Source organism: Hypanus sabinus, chromosome 2 (genome assembly GCF_030144855.1).
Source record: "Hypanus sabinus isolate sHypSab1 chromosome 2, sHypSab1.hap1, whole genome shotgun sequence".
In the NCBI taxonomy this organism is placed as follows: Eukaryota; Metazoa; Chordata; class Chondrichthyes; order Myliobatiformes; family Dasyatidae; genus Hypanus; species Hypanus sabinus.
The window spans coordinates 95164778-95180229 of record NC_082707.1 but is presented as its reverse complement, the minus strand read 5'-3'; the positions used below and the strand labels follow the sequence as shown (position 1 = coordinate 95180229).

The window sequence follows — 15452 nt, the reverse complement described above, 5'->3', positions numbered from 1 at the left end:
TTCGGAATGCTGCTTCACATCTGATTGCAAACCAGGGATAGTTATTTTCATTTGTATAGTGTTCTTTTCCAATATAGTCACATAACTAATGATTCTGCTGTCAAATGTTTGCTTAAATTTGTGCAGTCTTTCATTTTTGGCTTTTTTTTGATTTTTTTTGTGGGAGATCTCTATTAAGTACTGTTTTCAGTGAAAAAGGATATTTTAGTAACTTACTCCCATTGCTTTGAAGTAAGCGTCCAGTTCTGGCTAGCAGTCATGTGTGGCCTCGGCAGATGTCCAGAATTTGAAACCTTGCTGCTTTTAATAGGGATGGCACTAACATTGTTCTGTTTGAGTGATGGAATGCCAAATAGTGGTATCGTACTTTTCACAAGCTTAATTAAAAGTATTTAATTTTGATAACAGTTGTGGAAATGTATAGAATCAGATCTTAAAGTTTAAAAAGTACCACCTGTCACTATGTTTTGTCTGTTGTTTCTGTTGCCTCATCCATACTTTCTACCTTCCCAGTTAGATTATTCCAAATATATATTGAACTCTGTAAAGTGGTTTAATATGTAAATTATTTTACATATTCTGGTTTTGACTTTGAGTCTATTCATTCATTTAATCAAAGCAAACAATTTTGTAGTTATTAATTTTCATTAAGTTCTTTTATGTGTAGACAATTAAATTATATTTAATTGAAAATTAGGCTTGCTTGCAAACACCAGCAATGGCTTGCACTATCTGATGCAGCCCTGAGCCCCAACTGAATACCACCATACTGTCCAATGTAGATAGTCTTTAAATGCTAAACCATGGGGCAGCTTGTTGCTGCGAGGGCAGAGCAGAAAGCAGGGATTTGCATCAGCTTCCCAGCATGGAAGATTACAGCAGCAGGAAGCCTGAGTTTGTGCCATATTCTTAGTGTAGCATGTGCCGATGCCTTTTGAAAATACAACAGTGTAAGTATCTGTGAGTGCTTTAATGAACTAGCTCTCTATGGGGTAGTGCTAAGCAGAGCACCAGTGTACTAGCAAATCTTCTCATCCAATTTCTAGAACTACTTGCCCACTAAGCCTGCATGGTTTGCTTCATTTAAGTCCATGTCTAGTTTCTGATTTGATGGTGTGTTCTTCAATTAAATGTAGAATTCCATCATACTTTAGTTATTTTTCAAAGATTCTATTTCATGTAATCTATTTCAGTGCCCAAGCTTAATTCCAAACTAATATCCATTTCATTTGGTCCTGTGATGTATAGTTGGAACGTGGAATGAGTACAAATGGAATTGTATCTAGCTGTTGATAAGACATAGTCGTTATCTACATACCTTTTCTCCCAATATCATTCAGCCAGAACCCCATCTGAAATGCCCTTTGAGAATCTGTTGCTTGTCTGTCAAGTGTGGTCCCTACTGGTTTCTCATTGGCTCTAAATTTGCAGAATTTTGCTGAAACTGAGTATTTTTCAACGTATAGATGAAGCTTTTGCTCCTTTTTGAGAGGGTTTCAATTTAACGGCTCATCGAAGAGTCAGTAACTGACAGCCGAGCAATCCTTCAGCACCTGCACTGGAATGTCATCTTAGAACTTGTGTTCAAGCATCTGGAGTGAAACATCTACCTTGTGCTTCAAAGGCGGGAACACATTAGGTCATCATTTGAGACTGGAATTGATTAAAAAATACTATGATCTACAAATGGAACAAATATGTCTGGTAACAAAAATGCTTCAGTATTTGTGTACTGAGAAGAATTAGACTTATGATATGGCAACTGCCATTTGTGTCTCCTCAGATTCTTGACCAAAAAAAAACAAGACTTGATTTTTTTTTGTCTTTGATCTTTGTGATGAGACTTGGTAATCTTGCAGTCAACAAAAATTCAGAACTGAGTTCAAGTAAGGAAATTCAGAGAAATTTCTTCAAAGGTTGAAACAAGTGGTCTGTACAATTCGGAAGGAAGCCATGATTTTATACAGGAAACTGGCAAAGTGCCCGGTACTAGAAAACATTGATTGTAATTTAAAGGTGTGTGGTGATGCCTACTGGAAAAAGGGGAATGACATGTGTTTTCCAGAAATAAGTTGTTCAGTTATTAATGCTGAAGGGAACCCTTATAAATGTTATATGAAACATGAAAAGTTGGGGTATTAAAATTGGTTTCAGTGTTTCTTTTCCCTCCCAATTTGATGTTGAAAGTGGGGGTCTGAATTAAGTTACTTAAAATTTACAATCGGTACAGATTCCTTTCTACTAGACTTTCTACTAGGGTATTGCAGCAGGTTCTGGATGTGCCATTATGTAACGAAAAGCAGATTGTTATTCATTTTAATTAGCTGCCTCATGGCTTTTGGATGATCCACAAAAGGGTATATCTCATTTCTATTTAAACCAGTCATGACCTTAGATACATCTGTTACATTTTCACTGATCTTTTGCTCAAAGAAATACGTAAGCACCATCTATAATCTAACCTCAAAGGTGAAACAAGACTTTCCCTGTTTAATTCTTTGTTTTGCATCGGTATTATCTTGAATGCTATTATATTGTCCATATCCTAGATTGCTTTCAAGATGCTTATGTTATCTCCTCTTGTGCTAAATTTGGTATTCCTAAGTGTTTGAAGTTAGCCAAATCTAACTCCAGATACAATGCTGTCATAGCTGGAGAACATACGGCTGTCTTCCTGAAGAAGGTGCAAGGAAAAGCTTAATGCTTTGATTGGCTGAGGACTGGTTCTAGGTGTGCGAATAATAGTTCTGGACTCTAAATGTCAGCTAAAGTGTAATGATAACCTGATTAAGTAAACACAATTTAAGGCAGCAGTTGGTATATGAGAGAAGTCTGGGAAAAGAAATGTAATGATATACTGTCCTTGTGCAAATTCTAACAGTTGCTTAATCACCTGGAGTATATACATGAAGAGACATGGTAGTGTAGCGATTAACACGATGCTATTACATCTCAAGGTGTATGAGTTCAGAGTTCAATTCTGGTGTAGTCTATTAGGGGTGTGTGTGTCCTCCCCATGAATGCATGTGTTTTCTCCAAGTGCTCAGGTTTCCTCCTGCATTCCAAAGATGGATTGGATGAAAGGTTAATTGGTCATTGTAAATTGTGCTGGGATTAAATAGGTGGGCTGTTGACTGGCTGTCTTGTTGGGCTGGAAGGGACTATTCTTTGCTGTATCTCTAAATAAATAAATAAGTGTTTCATTGAGATGATATGATAATTAATTTTTTTTATTCTTATAGGGTTGTAATTTTTGATTTATGCAGCAAGTTACAAAGACAATATTCTCAAAGTTTAATGTAAATTTATTATCAAGGTATATACAGTTAGAAGAAAAAAATTGTGAACCCTTTGCAATTACCTGGTTTTCAACATTAATTATTCATAAAATGTGGTCTGATCTGCATCTAAGTTACAATAATAGACAACCATAATCTGTCTAAACTCATAACACACAAGCAATTGTACTGCTCTTCAATAGTGAGTACATCATTTGAACAACCACAGTCTGGGTTCAAAGAAGTTCTGTGAACCTCTGGGGTAATGCCTTCTACAAAAGCTATTTGGAGTTAGGTGTTCCAACCAGTGAAATGAGATTGGAGGTGTGGGTTGTAGAGGTGCCCTGCCCTATAAAAAAGGCAAACAAAGTCAGATTACTGATAGAACCTACTTTTCTCAAGAAAGATCTGTTTATGTGCACCATGCCTTGATCAGAATAACTTTCTGAGGTCCTTAGAAGAATTGTAGAGATGCATGAAGCTGGAAAAGACTACAAAAGCATTTCTAAAGACCCGAGTGTTCATCCACAGTAAATTGTCCACAGAGAAATTGTCTCCAAATGGAGGAAATTTAGTACTGTTGCTACTCTCCCTTGGAGAGGGCATCCTACAAAGATCATACCAAGAGTACAACATGCAATGCTGAAGGAGGTGAAAAAGAACCTAAGGGTAACAGAAAAAAAACCTGCAGAAATCTCTAGAACTTGCTAAAATCTCTGTTCAAGTGTCCAGTATAAAAAAAACACTGAATAAGAATGTCTGTGCTCCAAGCCTATACTGCTGTCGCTTCCCAACTTTTCCTGTGCTGCATCGACGACTACATTGGTGCTTCTTCCTGCACCCATGTAGAGCTCATAGATTTCATCAACTTTGTCTCCAATTTCCGCCCTGCTCTCAAATCTACCTGGTCCATTTTCTCCCCTTTCTGTCTCAGGAGACAGCTTATCTACTGATGGCTATTGTAAAACTCACTGGTTCTCACAGTTACCTGGATTGTACCTCTTCCCACTCTGTTACTTGTAAAAACGCCATCCCCTTCTCTCAATTCCTCCTCCTTCGCCGCAGCTGCTTTCAGGATGAGGCGTTTTATTCTGGAACTAAGGAGATGGCCTTCAAAGAAAGGAGCTTCCCTTCATCCACCATCAATGCTGCTCTCAACTGTGTCTCTTCCATTTTAAGTAGATCTGTCCTCACCCCATCCTCTGACCACCCCACCAGTGACAGGGTTCCTCTTATCCTCCCCTACCATCCCACCAGCCTCTGTCCACACTTAAATCTCCATAACTTCAGCCATCTCCAGCAGGATTCCACTACCAAGCACATACTTCCTTCCCTCCCCACTTTCTGCTTTCCACAGGGATCGCTCCCTACGTGACTCCCCGCCCACTGATCTCCCTCCTTGTAGTTATCCTTGCAAGCAGAGCAAGTGCTACACCTGCCCCTACACCTCCTCCCTCACTACCATTTGGGGCCCCATACAGTGTTTCCAGGTGAGGTGACACTTAACCAGTAAATCTGTTAGGGTTATCTACTGAATCTGGAGCTCCCGGTGTGACCTCTTGTATATTGGTGAGACCCGACACAGATTGAGAGACCGCTTCACTGAGCACATACACTCCTGTTTGTTAGAAAAACATGATTTCCCAGTGGCCATTCATTTTAATTCCACTTCCCATTCCCATTCTGACGTGTCAGTTCATGGCCTCCTTTACTGTCGTAATGAGGCCAAACTCAGGATGGAGATACACCACCGTATATTCCATCTGGGTAGCCTCCAAGCTGATGGCATTAACAACAATTTCTCGAACTTCCAGTAATGCCCCCCCCCCCCCAATCCATCATTCCCCATTCCTATTTCCCTCTCTCACCTTATCTCCTTATATGGCTATCACCTCCCTCTGGTGCTCCTCGCCTCTTTCTACCATGGCTTTCTGTTCTCTCTTATCAGATTCCTCCTTCTCCAGCCTTGTATTTCTTTCACCAATCAATTTCCCAGCTCTTTACTTCACACCCCCCCCCCCCACCACCAGTTTCACCTATCATCTTGGGGTCTTCCTCCCCTCCATCCACTTTCTTATTCTGACTAATCTTTTATCTCCAGTTCTGATGAAGGGTTTCGGCCTGAAACGTCGACTGTACTTTTTTTCCATAGATGCTGCCTGGCCTGCTGAGTTCTTCCAGCATTTTGTGTGTGTTGCTTGGATCCAGCATCTGCAGATTTCCTTCTGTTTGTGAACAAGAATGGTGTTCATGGAAGCACACCATGGAGGAAAACCACTGCTCTTCAAATAAAACATTGCTGCACATCTCAAGTTTGCAAAAGGCCACCTGCCTGTTCCACGGTGCTTCAGGGACAGTGTTCTGTGGAGAGAGGAGACAAAAGTTGAACTTTTCAACAGAAATGCACACCACTAACACCAAAACCTCACTCCAGCTGTGAAGCATGGTTGAAGGAGCATCATGGTTTGGGGCTGCTTTGCTCCCTCAGGGTCTGGACTGCTTGCAATCATTGAGGGAACAACAAATTCAAAATTGTATCAAGACACTTTACAGGAGAATATTAAGGTAGTTAACCGTCACTTGAAGTTTAATAGAAGGTGGATGATGCAACAAGACAATGATCCAAAAAATAGGAGTAAATTAACAACAGTAGTTTAAAAAGAAGAAAAGTCAAAGTCCAGACTTTAACCCAATTGAGATGCTGTGGCATGACCTGAGATACTGCTCATGCAAGGTATCCCAGAAATATTGATGAACTGTAACAGTTTTGTTTTGTTTCGCCATTTCATCAGCAGCTACAGGAAATATTTGTCTTTCTTTTTCAATCTTTTTATTGATTTTCATATATACACACAAAAAACATAACATAATAATGAGTAAATTATGAATAGGAAATATTTGGTGGGGGTTATTGTTGCTAAAGGAGGCTCCACCATTTACTAAATACAAGGGTTCACATTCTTTTTCCAGCCTGGACTGTGAATGATTAAACAATGTGTGAATAAAGACATGAAAAGAACAATTGTTTATGTGTCATTAGTTCAGATAGATTGTGTTTGTCTATTATTGTGATTTAGTTAAAGATAAGACCACATTTTATGAGTAATTAATTCAGAAAACCAGATAATTGCAAAGGGTTGCATCTGTATGTCACCGTATGTGTGCCTGAGATGCATTTTCTTGTGCAAATACTCAATAAATCCATAATAGAATCAGTGAATGGCCTCACCAACGTGGGCATTCAACCAGTGTGAAAATATAAAAGGAAATAGATAATAATAAATAAATAAGCATAACTATCAAGAACATGGGAGGAAGAGCCTTTAAATCGAGTCCATAGGTTGTGGGAATAGTTCAGTTGATGGGAGAAATGAAGTTGATAGAAGTCATCCCCTTTGGTTCAAAAGCCTAATGATTGAGGGGTAATAACTGTTCCTGAACCTGGTGATGTGAGTTGTGAGGCTTCTGTACCTTGATGGCAGCAATAAGAAGAAAGCATGATCCATGTGGTGGGAATTCCTGTGATCGATGCTGCTTTCCTGCGACAGTGCTCCATGTAGATGTGCTCAGTGGTGGGAATGGTTTTACCCATGATGGAATTGGCCGTATCAACTACTTTTTGTAGGATTTTCCATTCAAGGTGTTTTCATACCAGTCCACGATGCAGCCAGTCAATATACTCTCCACCACACATCTATAGAAGTTTGTCAGAGTTTTAGATGTCATGCTGAATCTTCGCAAACTCAAAAGGAAGGGAAGTCACTGCTATGCATTCTTCATTTTTGTACTTACATGCTGGGCCCTGGACTGGTCCTTCTAAATGATTACTGAGGAATTTAAAGTTGCTGACCCTCTGCAACTCTGATCCTCCGATGAGGACTGGCTCATTGTTTCCTCCCGAAGTCAATAATCAGCTCCACATAAAATTATCAAAGTCTACATTATTTCAGGTGTGATTTATATATCATGGTAGTCTGGTTTCACCATGTATAAATCTCATTTGATAGTGATTTTTGGAAAGAAGCAGCAACTAGAAGACACTTGATCCAAGAATATTTGAATTACATTTGCAATGTTAGAACATGCACAACTGAAAGGGAAGAAATTCAAGAGGCAGGTAGAATAGTTTAGGACTATCCATTACTAGATTTGCATTGAATGTATTATTGATTATTGCACAGAATTAAACTAATTTCTGTAAGCCTTACAGAATCTTAGGTGGAATGCTCTCATGCATGTGGTTTTGATGTCTAGCTTCTGTGCTCAAACTCAGTTTTGCTCATCTGTCGCACCTTAAAGAGATTGTGGACAGTAGAGCTTCTCTTATTCCCCTGTCAGATTCTCAAATCAGTTCTAGGCTGGTTCTTTCTTTTAGTGCGTGTGAATCAGTGGTTATTCTAAGGAACCAGATGCAGAAATGCTGGAGACTCTGGGTGTGTCTATTTCTTTACCAGTTTGTGTAAGGTTATATAGAATACATTTGTTTGTGCATGCAAGTTCCCATATGATTTATAATTTTGCTTAATATTTATTATAAAATTACAGCATTCCATTCCTTCTTTCTTTGGACAGGCAAAAGAGTCGGGACAGTTGCAGAACAAGTGGTTGATGGTAAATATCCAGAATGTGCAAGACTTTGCCTGTCAGTGCTTGAATCGTGATGTTTGGAGCAATGAGGCAGTGAAAACCATCATTCGAGAACACTTCATCTTTTGGCAGGTACAGGGGAATGAGTGGGTCAAGGTATTACAAGCTTCAGTGAATACATTCAGTATATTCTTTCTCTTGAAATGAAAATAACTCCTCTACCATGGTATCTTGATACTTAACTTCCTTGAAATTTGTTCCAGTTAAAACAATGCATTTTTTTTCTGTTGCTGTAACTGCTATGGTGAATAATGCTGATATTAAACTTGCCTGCCTGCCTGCAGATCTAGAATAGATATACACATGTATAAAAGTTTACTTTTCATTACTTACACTTTGGAAATTAGGCAATGCAGCACGTGTTCGGTCCCTTTGGATAGAGTGTCCATGTCATCCACAGTGCCGCCCAGCTTGTCCCAGTTTCCTGCATTTTTTTTCTTTTTCTTTCCTATTTCAAAACCATTTGATGCCATTGGTCTTTTCACATGTGCTCCTCATTGCCCAGTTCTGCTCTATGCAGCTCAACTAGGTAAATCTTTATATGCAAAATCAATCATGAATCTTAAATTTTAAAAATAAATGCTACTATAAAGTTGTATCTTCAGAAGAACAGTTCCAATCCAGATCCCTTGGATGTATATGTTTGGAAATCAACTTTGTTGAACCTGTTAAAGCATAACTGTGTTTCAGAACACACCATTTTGACGTTCAGAATACATCTTTAATGGTAAAATACTTCTGAGATGTAATCCTGTATGTAATTATCCATGTTTTTTAAACAATTGACAAAATTTAAACTGAAATTTACTGTGCAGTTAGTAATCTGCCTGAATCTTCAGATTAGTAACTGCACAGTAAATTACAGTTTACTGCACAGAATCTTCATAGCTTTTCCATTTTGATGAGCTGTAAACACTTGTGAAATATAGAAAATCTTTAACTGTCTTTTGTCCAAACTTAATTTTGATTTCTAGTCTAATGTACAGAATCTTAAATTAAAATTCAATTTCTGTAAAGTCAGTCTAAATTCATTTGAGTAATCATTGCCTTCATATGTAAGCGAGTTCCTTAGATGCATGCAAAAATAATAATACAGGGAAAAGGACAGCAATGGAACTGCTAGGCTTCTGCTGATTGCTATCATAAGCATGACACTGAATGACCTTCTCCTCTATTACAAGTAAGTAATCAAACAAGTGAACATATTGTGTCATTTATGACATCAGTATTCCCCAGACACTTTCAGCCATTCAGATATTCTGTGGTGTATTCACTATAAGAAAAAAATAACCAATTTTTCACACAAACATTGATTTCATACTGACCAGATTTTCAAATTTAGTGACTGGGAGATAAATAGTTGCCAGAGTACTAGGGATAAGAACTGTGAACTCCAGGACAGTTTAAGGAGATCCATAGAACTCAACGGAAAGAAGCTGGCATCTGTATACAATGCAGAACTTCCTCTGTCATACCAGAATGTCATTCTGTGTTTCTGTGCTTGGACCTCTGGTGTGGAATTTGAATGCAAAGTTTTCTCACTGTGCAGCAAGGATGCTACTAACCTAGCCATGGTTTACATTAGTTAAGTGTTACCTTGTGTGAATTTTGTGAATACTTTCTCAGATTTTTTTTTGATCATTTTCACTTGCACTTTATTGCTGAGTATGTTATAGTTCAATTAGTTAATTATCATCGTGTCAATGGTCTTAAAATCTTTGAGTCATAGAACACTACAACACAGAAACAGGCCCTTTGGTCCATCTAGTCCATATCAAACCATTAATCTGCCTGGTCCTATTGACCAGCACCCAAACCATAGCTCTCCATATCCTCCTATTTATATACCTATTCAAATTTCTCTTAAGTGTTGAAATCAAGCCAGCATCTACCACTTGTGCTGCCAGCTCATTCCAAACTTTCACCACCCTCTGAGTGAAAAATTTCCCCTTCATGTTCCTCTTAAACATTTCACATTTCACCCTTAACTCATGTCCTCTAATTCTAGTCTCTTTTTCTTTTTAAATCTTTTTATTAATTTTCAAACAAGCATAACAAGAAAAACATCGAGTACAGGGAGCTTGAGAGTACATCATTGATAGGCTAGAATACAAATACAAACAGTTAATATCCCAAATATAATAACCTCCCAAACTCATAGTATGCTACAAAAAAATGGAAAAATGGAAAAAAAACCCCAAAAAAACTAACCTAACCGACATGGGCTATTGTATCATATCAAATATACACAGTAGTGTCAATAACTCCGCACCTCTATCCAAATAATTAAAGATGATAAGAAAAAGGTTTGGGAAAGGTCAGTTTAACTCATATGAAAATGTTGAATAAATGGTCTCCAGGTTTCTTCAAATTTGATCAAAAATGACACTTCTAATTTTTTCTAAACTCAAACAAGAAATAGTTTGGGAAAACCATTGAAATGTAGTTGGGGGATTAATTTCTTTCCAGTTCAATAGGATAGATTTTCTAGCCATTAGTGTGACAAATGCAATCATCCGCCGAGCTGAGGGGGATAAACGACTGTTATCCACCATTGGTAAGCCGAAAATTGCAGTAATAGGATGAGGTTGCAATTTAATATTCAAAACTGTTGAAATAATGCCAAAAATATCTTTCCAGTAATTTTGCAAACAAGGGCAAGACTAAGACGTGAATCATTGAGGCAACTTCAGAGTGACATCTGTCACAGATTGGATTAACACGAGAATAAAATCAAGCAAGTTTGTCCTTGGACATATGAGCCCTATGTACAACCTTGAATTGTATTTGGGCATATTTGGCACAAATAGAAGAGGAGTTAACTAACTGTAGAATTTTCTCCCACTGCTGTGTAGGTAAAAGACAATAAAGTTCTTTCTTCCATTCCTTCTTAATTTTATCTGACATCCCTGGTTGTATTTTCATGATCATATTATGAATGATGGCTACTAAACCCTTCTGACAGGGATTCAAACCTAGAATTTTTTCCATAATATCAATTGGGCATAAATTCGGAAATGACTAACATATTATTCAAAAAATTTCTAATTTGTAAGAATCTAAAAAAAAATGGGTTCTAGATAAACTATATTTATTGGACAACTGTTCAAAGGACATAAAGCAATTATCTAAAAATAAATCATGAAAACATGTTATACCTCTCGTTTTCCATGGCACAAAGGCTTGGTCCATAAAAGAGGGCTGAAAAAGAAAGTTAGATATAATAGGGCTTGATAAGGTGAACTTATTCAAACAAAAATATTTACGAAATTGAAACCATATTTGTAATGTATATTTAACTACAGAGTTAGTTATTTGTTTATTCAGTTTAGATAAAACAAAGGGAAGCGAAGATCCTAAAATAGAGAACAATGAAAAGCCTTGTACAGATTTACACTCCAAATTTACCCATTGTGGGCTTTGTAATGTCGCCGATTCCTGTGTCCAAAATATTAAATATTGGATGTTAACTGTCCAGTAGTAAAATCTTAGGTTTGGCAGAGCTAAACCACCTTCCTTCTTAGGCTTCTGAAAGTACTTTTTACTTGATCTAGAATTTTTATTGTGCCACAAATACGAGGATATTTTGCAATCAATAATATCAAAAAAGATCTAGGAATAAAAATTTGGTAGTGCTTGAAATAAATATAAAAATTTAGGTAAGATTATCATCTTAATAGCATTGATTCGACCAACCAATGACAAAGACAATGGGGACCATCTAGTAACAAGTTGCTTGATTTGGTCGATTAAAGGTAAGAAGTTAACTTTAAATAAATTCTTATGTTTCTTGGTGATTTTAATACCCAAATAAGTAAAGTTATCTGTAACTACTTTAAATGATAGATGTTTATAGATTGGAGCTTGCATATTTAATGGGAATAATTCACTCTTATTAAAATTCAGTTCATAGCCAGAAAAGCTACTAAACTGAGCAAGCAAAGATAAAATAACAGGAATAGATCTCTCAGGATCAGAGATGTATAGTAACAAATCGTCAGCATAAAGTGATAGCTTATTCAGATTCAGTTTATTGTCATTTAGAAACCACAAATGCAATGCAGTTAAAAAATGAGACAACATTTCCCCAGAATGATATCACAAAAGCATATGACAAAACAGACTACACCAGAAAATCCACGTAACGTTTGGCAATCCCTAATCCAGGGTCTGGAGAGACTGCTGCATATTAATACCGTGCTACCGTCTACCGAGTTCCCCAGAAAGGAGCTCCAAATCCACCAGACAAAAATAAGACCAAAAACTAAAGCTACAAGACCTGCACAAAACCATATAATTACAACATATAGTTACAACAGTGCAAACAATAGCATAATTGATAAAAAAACAATGGGCACAGTAAAAATAGTTCAAGATGTTAAAGGGCTGTAAGTTCAAAAGAAATCACCACAGTTTCCACAAGTCCCCAGGGTCCCGACAGACTCGCCATCCCACGCCGGCGGCAGAAGGGAATACCCCCGCTATGGACATAAAGGCGCCGCTCAACTCAGCCTCGCAGACGCATCACACAATGGAAGCTCTGTCAAAACCAGCCTAGCAGCCGCAGCACACACCGAAAGCTACCTGAGTCCGTCGAAAGGACTCCGAGTATGTCGAACCTCCGAGCCGGCGACCATCCCCTCCGGCACAGCTTCTCCAAGCTCCATCCTCTGCCGAGCGTACTAAGATGGCCCCGCCAAAGGCCATCAGCAAAGCGACCCTGAGGACTGGGGGCCTGTTCTTCCCAGCAGAGTCCCGGACCTCGCAGCAGCAGCAGCAACGAAGAAGGTCTTCCTGGAATTTCCCGATGATTCTCCATGCTTCCACGTCCATTTTCAATCGATTATGATTGCGCACGGCACCCCACTTCACAAATAACAGATAATCAGTTCCGGAGTGGCCGCTGCAAGCTGCGTTGCGCCGCCATCTTGGATCAAATTATATGTTATATGTTCCTTCCCCACTGGTGATACCAAAAATGTTAGGTGAGTCACGAATAGCAATGGCTAAGGGTTCCAAAGCAATATCAAATAGTAGAGGACTTAAAGGACAGCCTTGCTCGTGCCGTGAAACAGCTGAAAAAAGGAAGATCCTTGATTATTGGTAAGAACCGAAGCCAAAGGCTTATAATATATTAATTTAATCCATGATATAAATGTCGAACTAAAATTAAAATTCTGTAGCGTACTAAATAAATATGGCCATTCAACTCTGTCAAACACTTTTTCAGCATCTAAGGAAATAACACGTTCTGGGATTCTAGAAGAAGGAGTGTAAGCTATATTAATTAACTTTCTAATGTTAAATGATGAATAACGATTTTTAATAAATCCGGTCTGGTCCTCAGAAATAATTTGAGGTAATATATTTTCCAATCTAGTGGCTAAAATTTCAGTAAAAATCTTGGAATCCGTATTCAGCAAAGATATAGGCCGATAGGATGCACATTCAATTGGGTCTTTATCTTTTTTGAGAATTAAAGAAAAATGGAGGCATCATAAAAAGATTGTGGTAGTTTTCCTACAGTTAATGCGTCCTTAAAAATTTTACATAACTAAGGAGAGAGTATAGAGGAAAAAGATTTAAAGAATTCTGCAGTATAACTGTCCGGACCAGGGGTTTTACCTGAATTCATTGAAAAAATAGCCTCTTTTATTTCGATTTCCATAATAGGTGCATCTAATGATACACAATCCTCAGCTGTTAATTTCGGGATATTCAGTTTCTTTAAAAATTCATCCATTATGGAAGAATCATCAGAAAATTCTGATTGATATAGAGAATTATAAAAATCTTGAAAGGCTTTATTTATCTCTTTATGATCAATCGTCAAAGTGCCATTTCATTTATGAGTCTTAATGATCTGCCGTTTAACCGAAGCAGTTTTCAATTGATTAGCTAATAATTTACCAGCTTTGTCCCCATGTATATAAAACTGAGTCCTAGATTTAATTAACTGATTTTCAATCGAAGAGGATAATAGCAAACTGTGCTCCATTTGAAGTTCAACTCTTTTTATAAAGTTCTTTACTAGGGGTCACAGAGTAAGTCTTACCAATTTCTTTAATTTTATCAACCAATGTGAGTACTTCAGTGTTAATTCGTTTTCTGACTCCAGCAGAGTATGAAATAAGTTGTCCATGGATAAATGCTTTAGAAGTGTCCCATAATATTCCACTAGAAGTCTCTTCTGTAAAGTTTGTTGAAAAAAACAAATCAATTTGTTGTTTAATAAAGTTGAGAAAGTCTGAATCCTGAAGTAGAGTTGAACTGCCATGATTTAACACTTGAGGATGAATCCGTTTTCTTAATAGATAGCGTCAAAGGTGTATGATCAGAGATAGTAATAGAGTCATAGTTACAATTGTTACGGATTCAGCAACAATAAATATATAAGTGAGGCAGGGTTTTTTTTATAACAAATAAAACATTTATTAAACACTGAAAAACAAACCCCCAAAAAGTAAACAAACGACTAACGCAACCGGAAATCAGCTGCTGTGCGGCAGCTTAAACAGTTCTTAAAAGAATAAAGTGAAAACAGTTCTTAAAGCGATGTTGCAAAAACAGTTCTTCAAAGTAGTACTGCAAAAGTTCAAAATGCTTACAGTCCATTAAAGGAGAGACTTTTCAGACGATTTATATTCTCTTTCACGTCGTGTTGCTGCGGTTCCCAGTCGAACTGTACTTTTCCCAGAGAATTTACGAAGATGAAAGTGAAACGGCTTAAAGGCACGGACCTTTCCTTGACAAAACTGTACCCAACCCTTTCTGCTATATTTCGCAGGGGTTACCAGAGGGATAGCCAACGAATTCCTTCCGAATGAGGATCAAACAAGGTCAAACCTGTTTCACTGTTGAAATTGACTTTCCTCGATCTTTTAGCTCCAGAACTCCGATCTTCACTCTCCACTGATTTTTAACTGGCAGTATTATAAAGAAACTGCTGGCAATGACCTTTTAAACTTTAGGTATTAAATAAAACTCCACCTTTCAACCAAACTGTGTCATAATATTGGACTACACAGTGGCATGGAGTCAAAATGGCAAATCCAGCCACGAACTGCCCCTCCTCACAGGGAGGGGTCCTTCTTTTATACCCTGAAAAAAAAACACAAAAACCTGTCACATGACCTCTACTGGCGGGAAAATGACGTCACTCCACCATCACAAGACCACTACCTTAAGTCCAGTATAGCTTCAACACCACTGTCATGTGACAAGTACAAGATACCCACGGATACGTAACACAATCAATAAAGTCTGTAAGTAAACGATAATCAAAAATAAATAGTCAATTCTTGAGTAATTATGATAAACATGAGAAAAAATATGAAAATTCTTTATCCATGGGATGCAGAAATCACCAAATTTCAGAGATTCCAGAATCAACCATAAAGGAGATGATGAGAGAGGCCGATTTATTCGGAAGAATCTGAATGGACTTAGATCTGACAATCAAGGGATTTAGACTGCAGTTAAAATCCCCACCCATTATCAACATATACTCATTTAAATTAGGAAAGG

The 15452-nt window shown here is 37.7% G+C and overlaps 1 protein-coding gene across 2 annotated transcripts in view; it reads left to right on the top strand.

Moving 5' to 3' along the window:
* Positions 1-15452, top strand: part of ubxn7 (UBX domain protein 7) — a 107325-nt gene that overhangs the window by 39030 nt on the left and 52843 nt on the right. For both annotated transcript variants that reach the window (XM_059950614.1, XM_059950621.1), the window contains exon 6: positions 7851-7997. In XM_059950614.1, coding sequence (XP_059806597.1) covers positions 7851-7997 — 147 coding nt within the window. The remainder of the gene's footprint in view (positions 1-7850; positions 7998-15452) is intronic.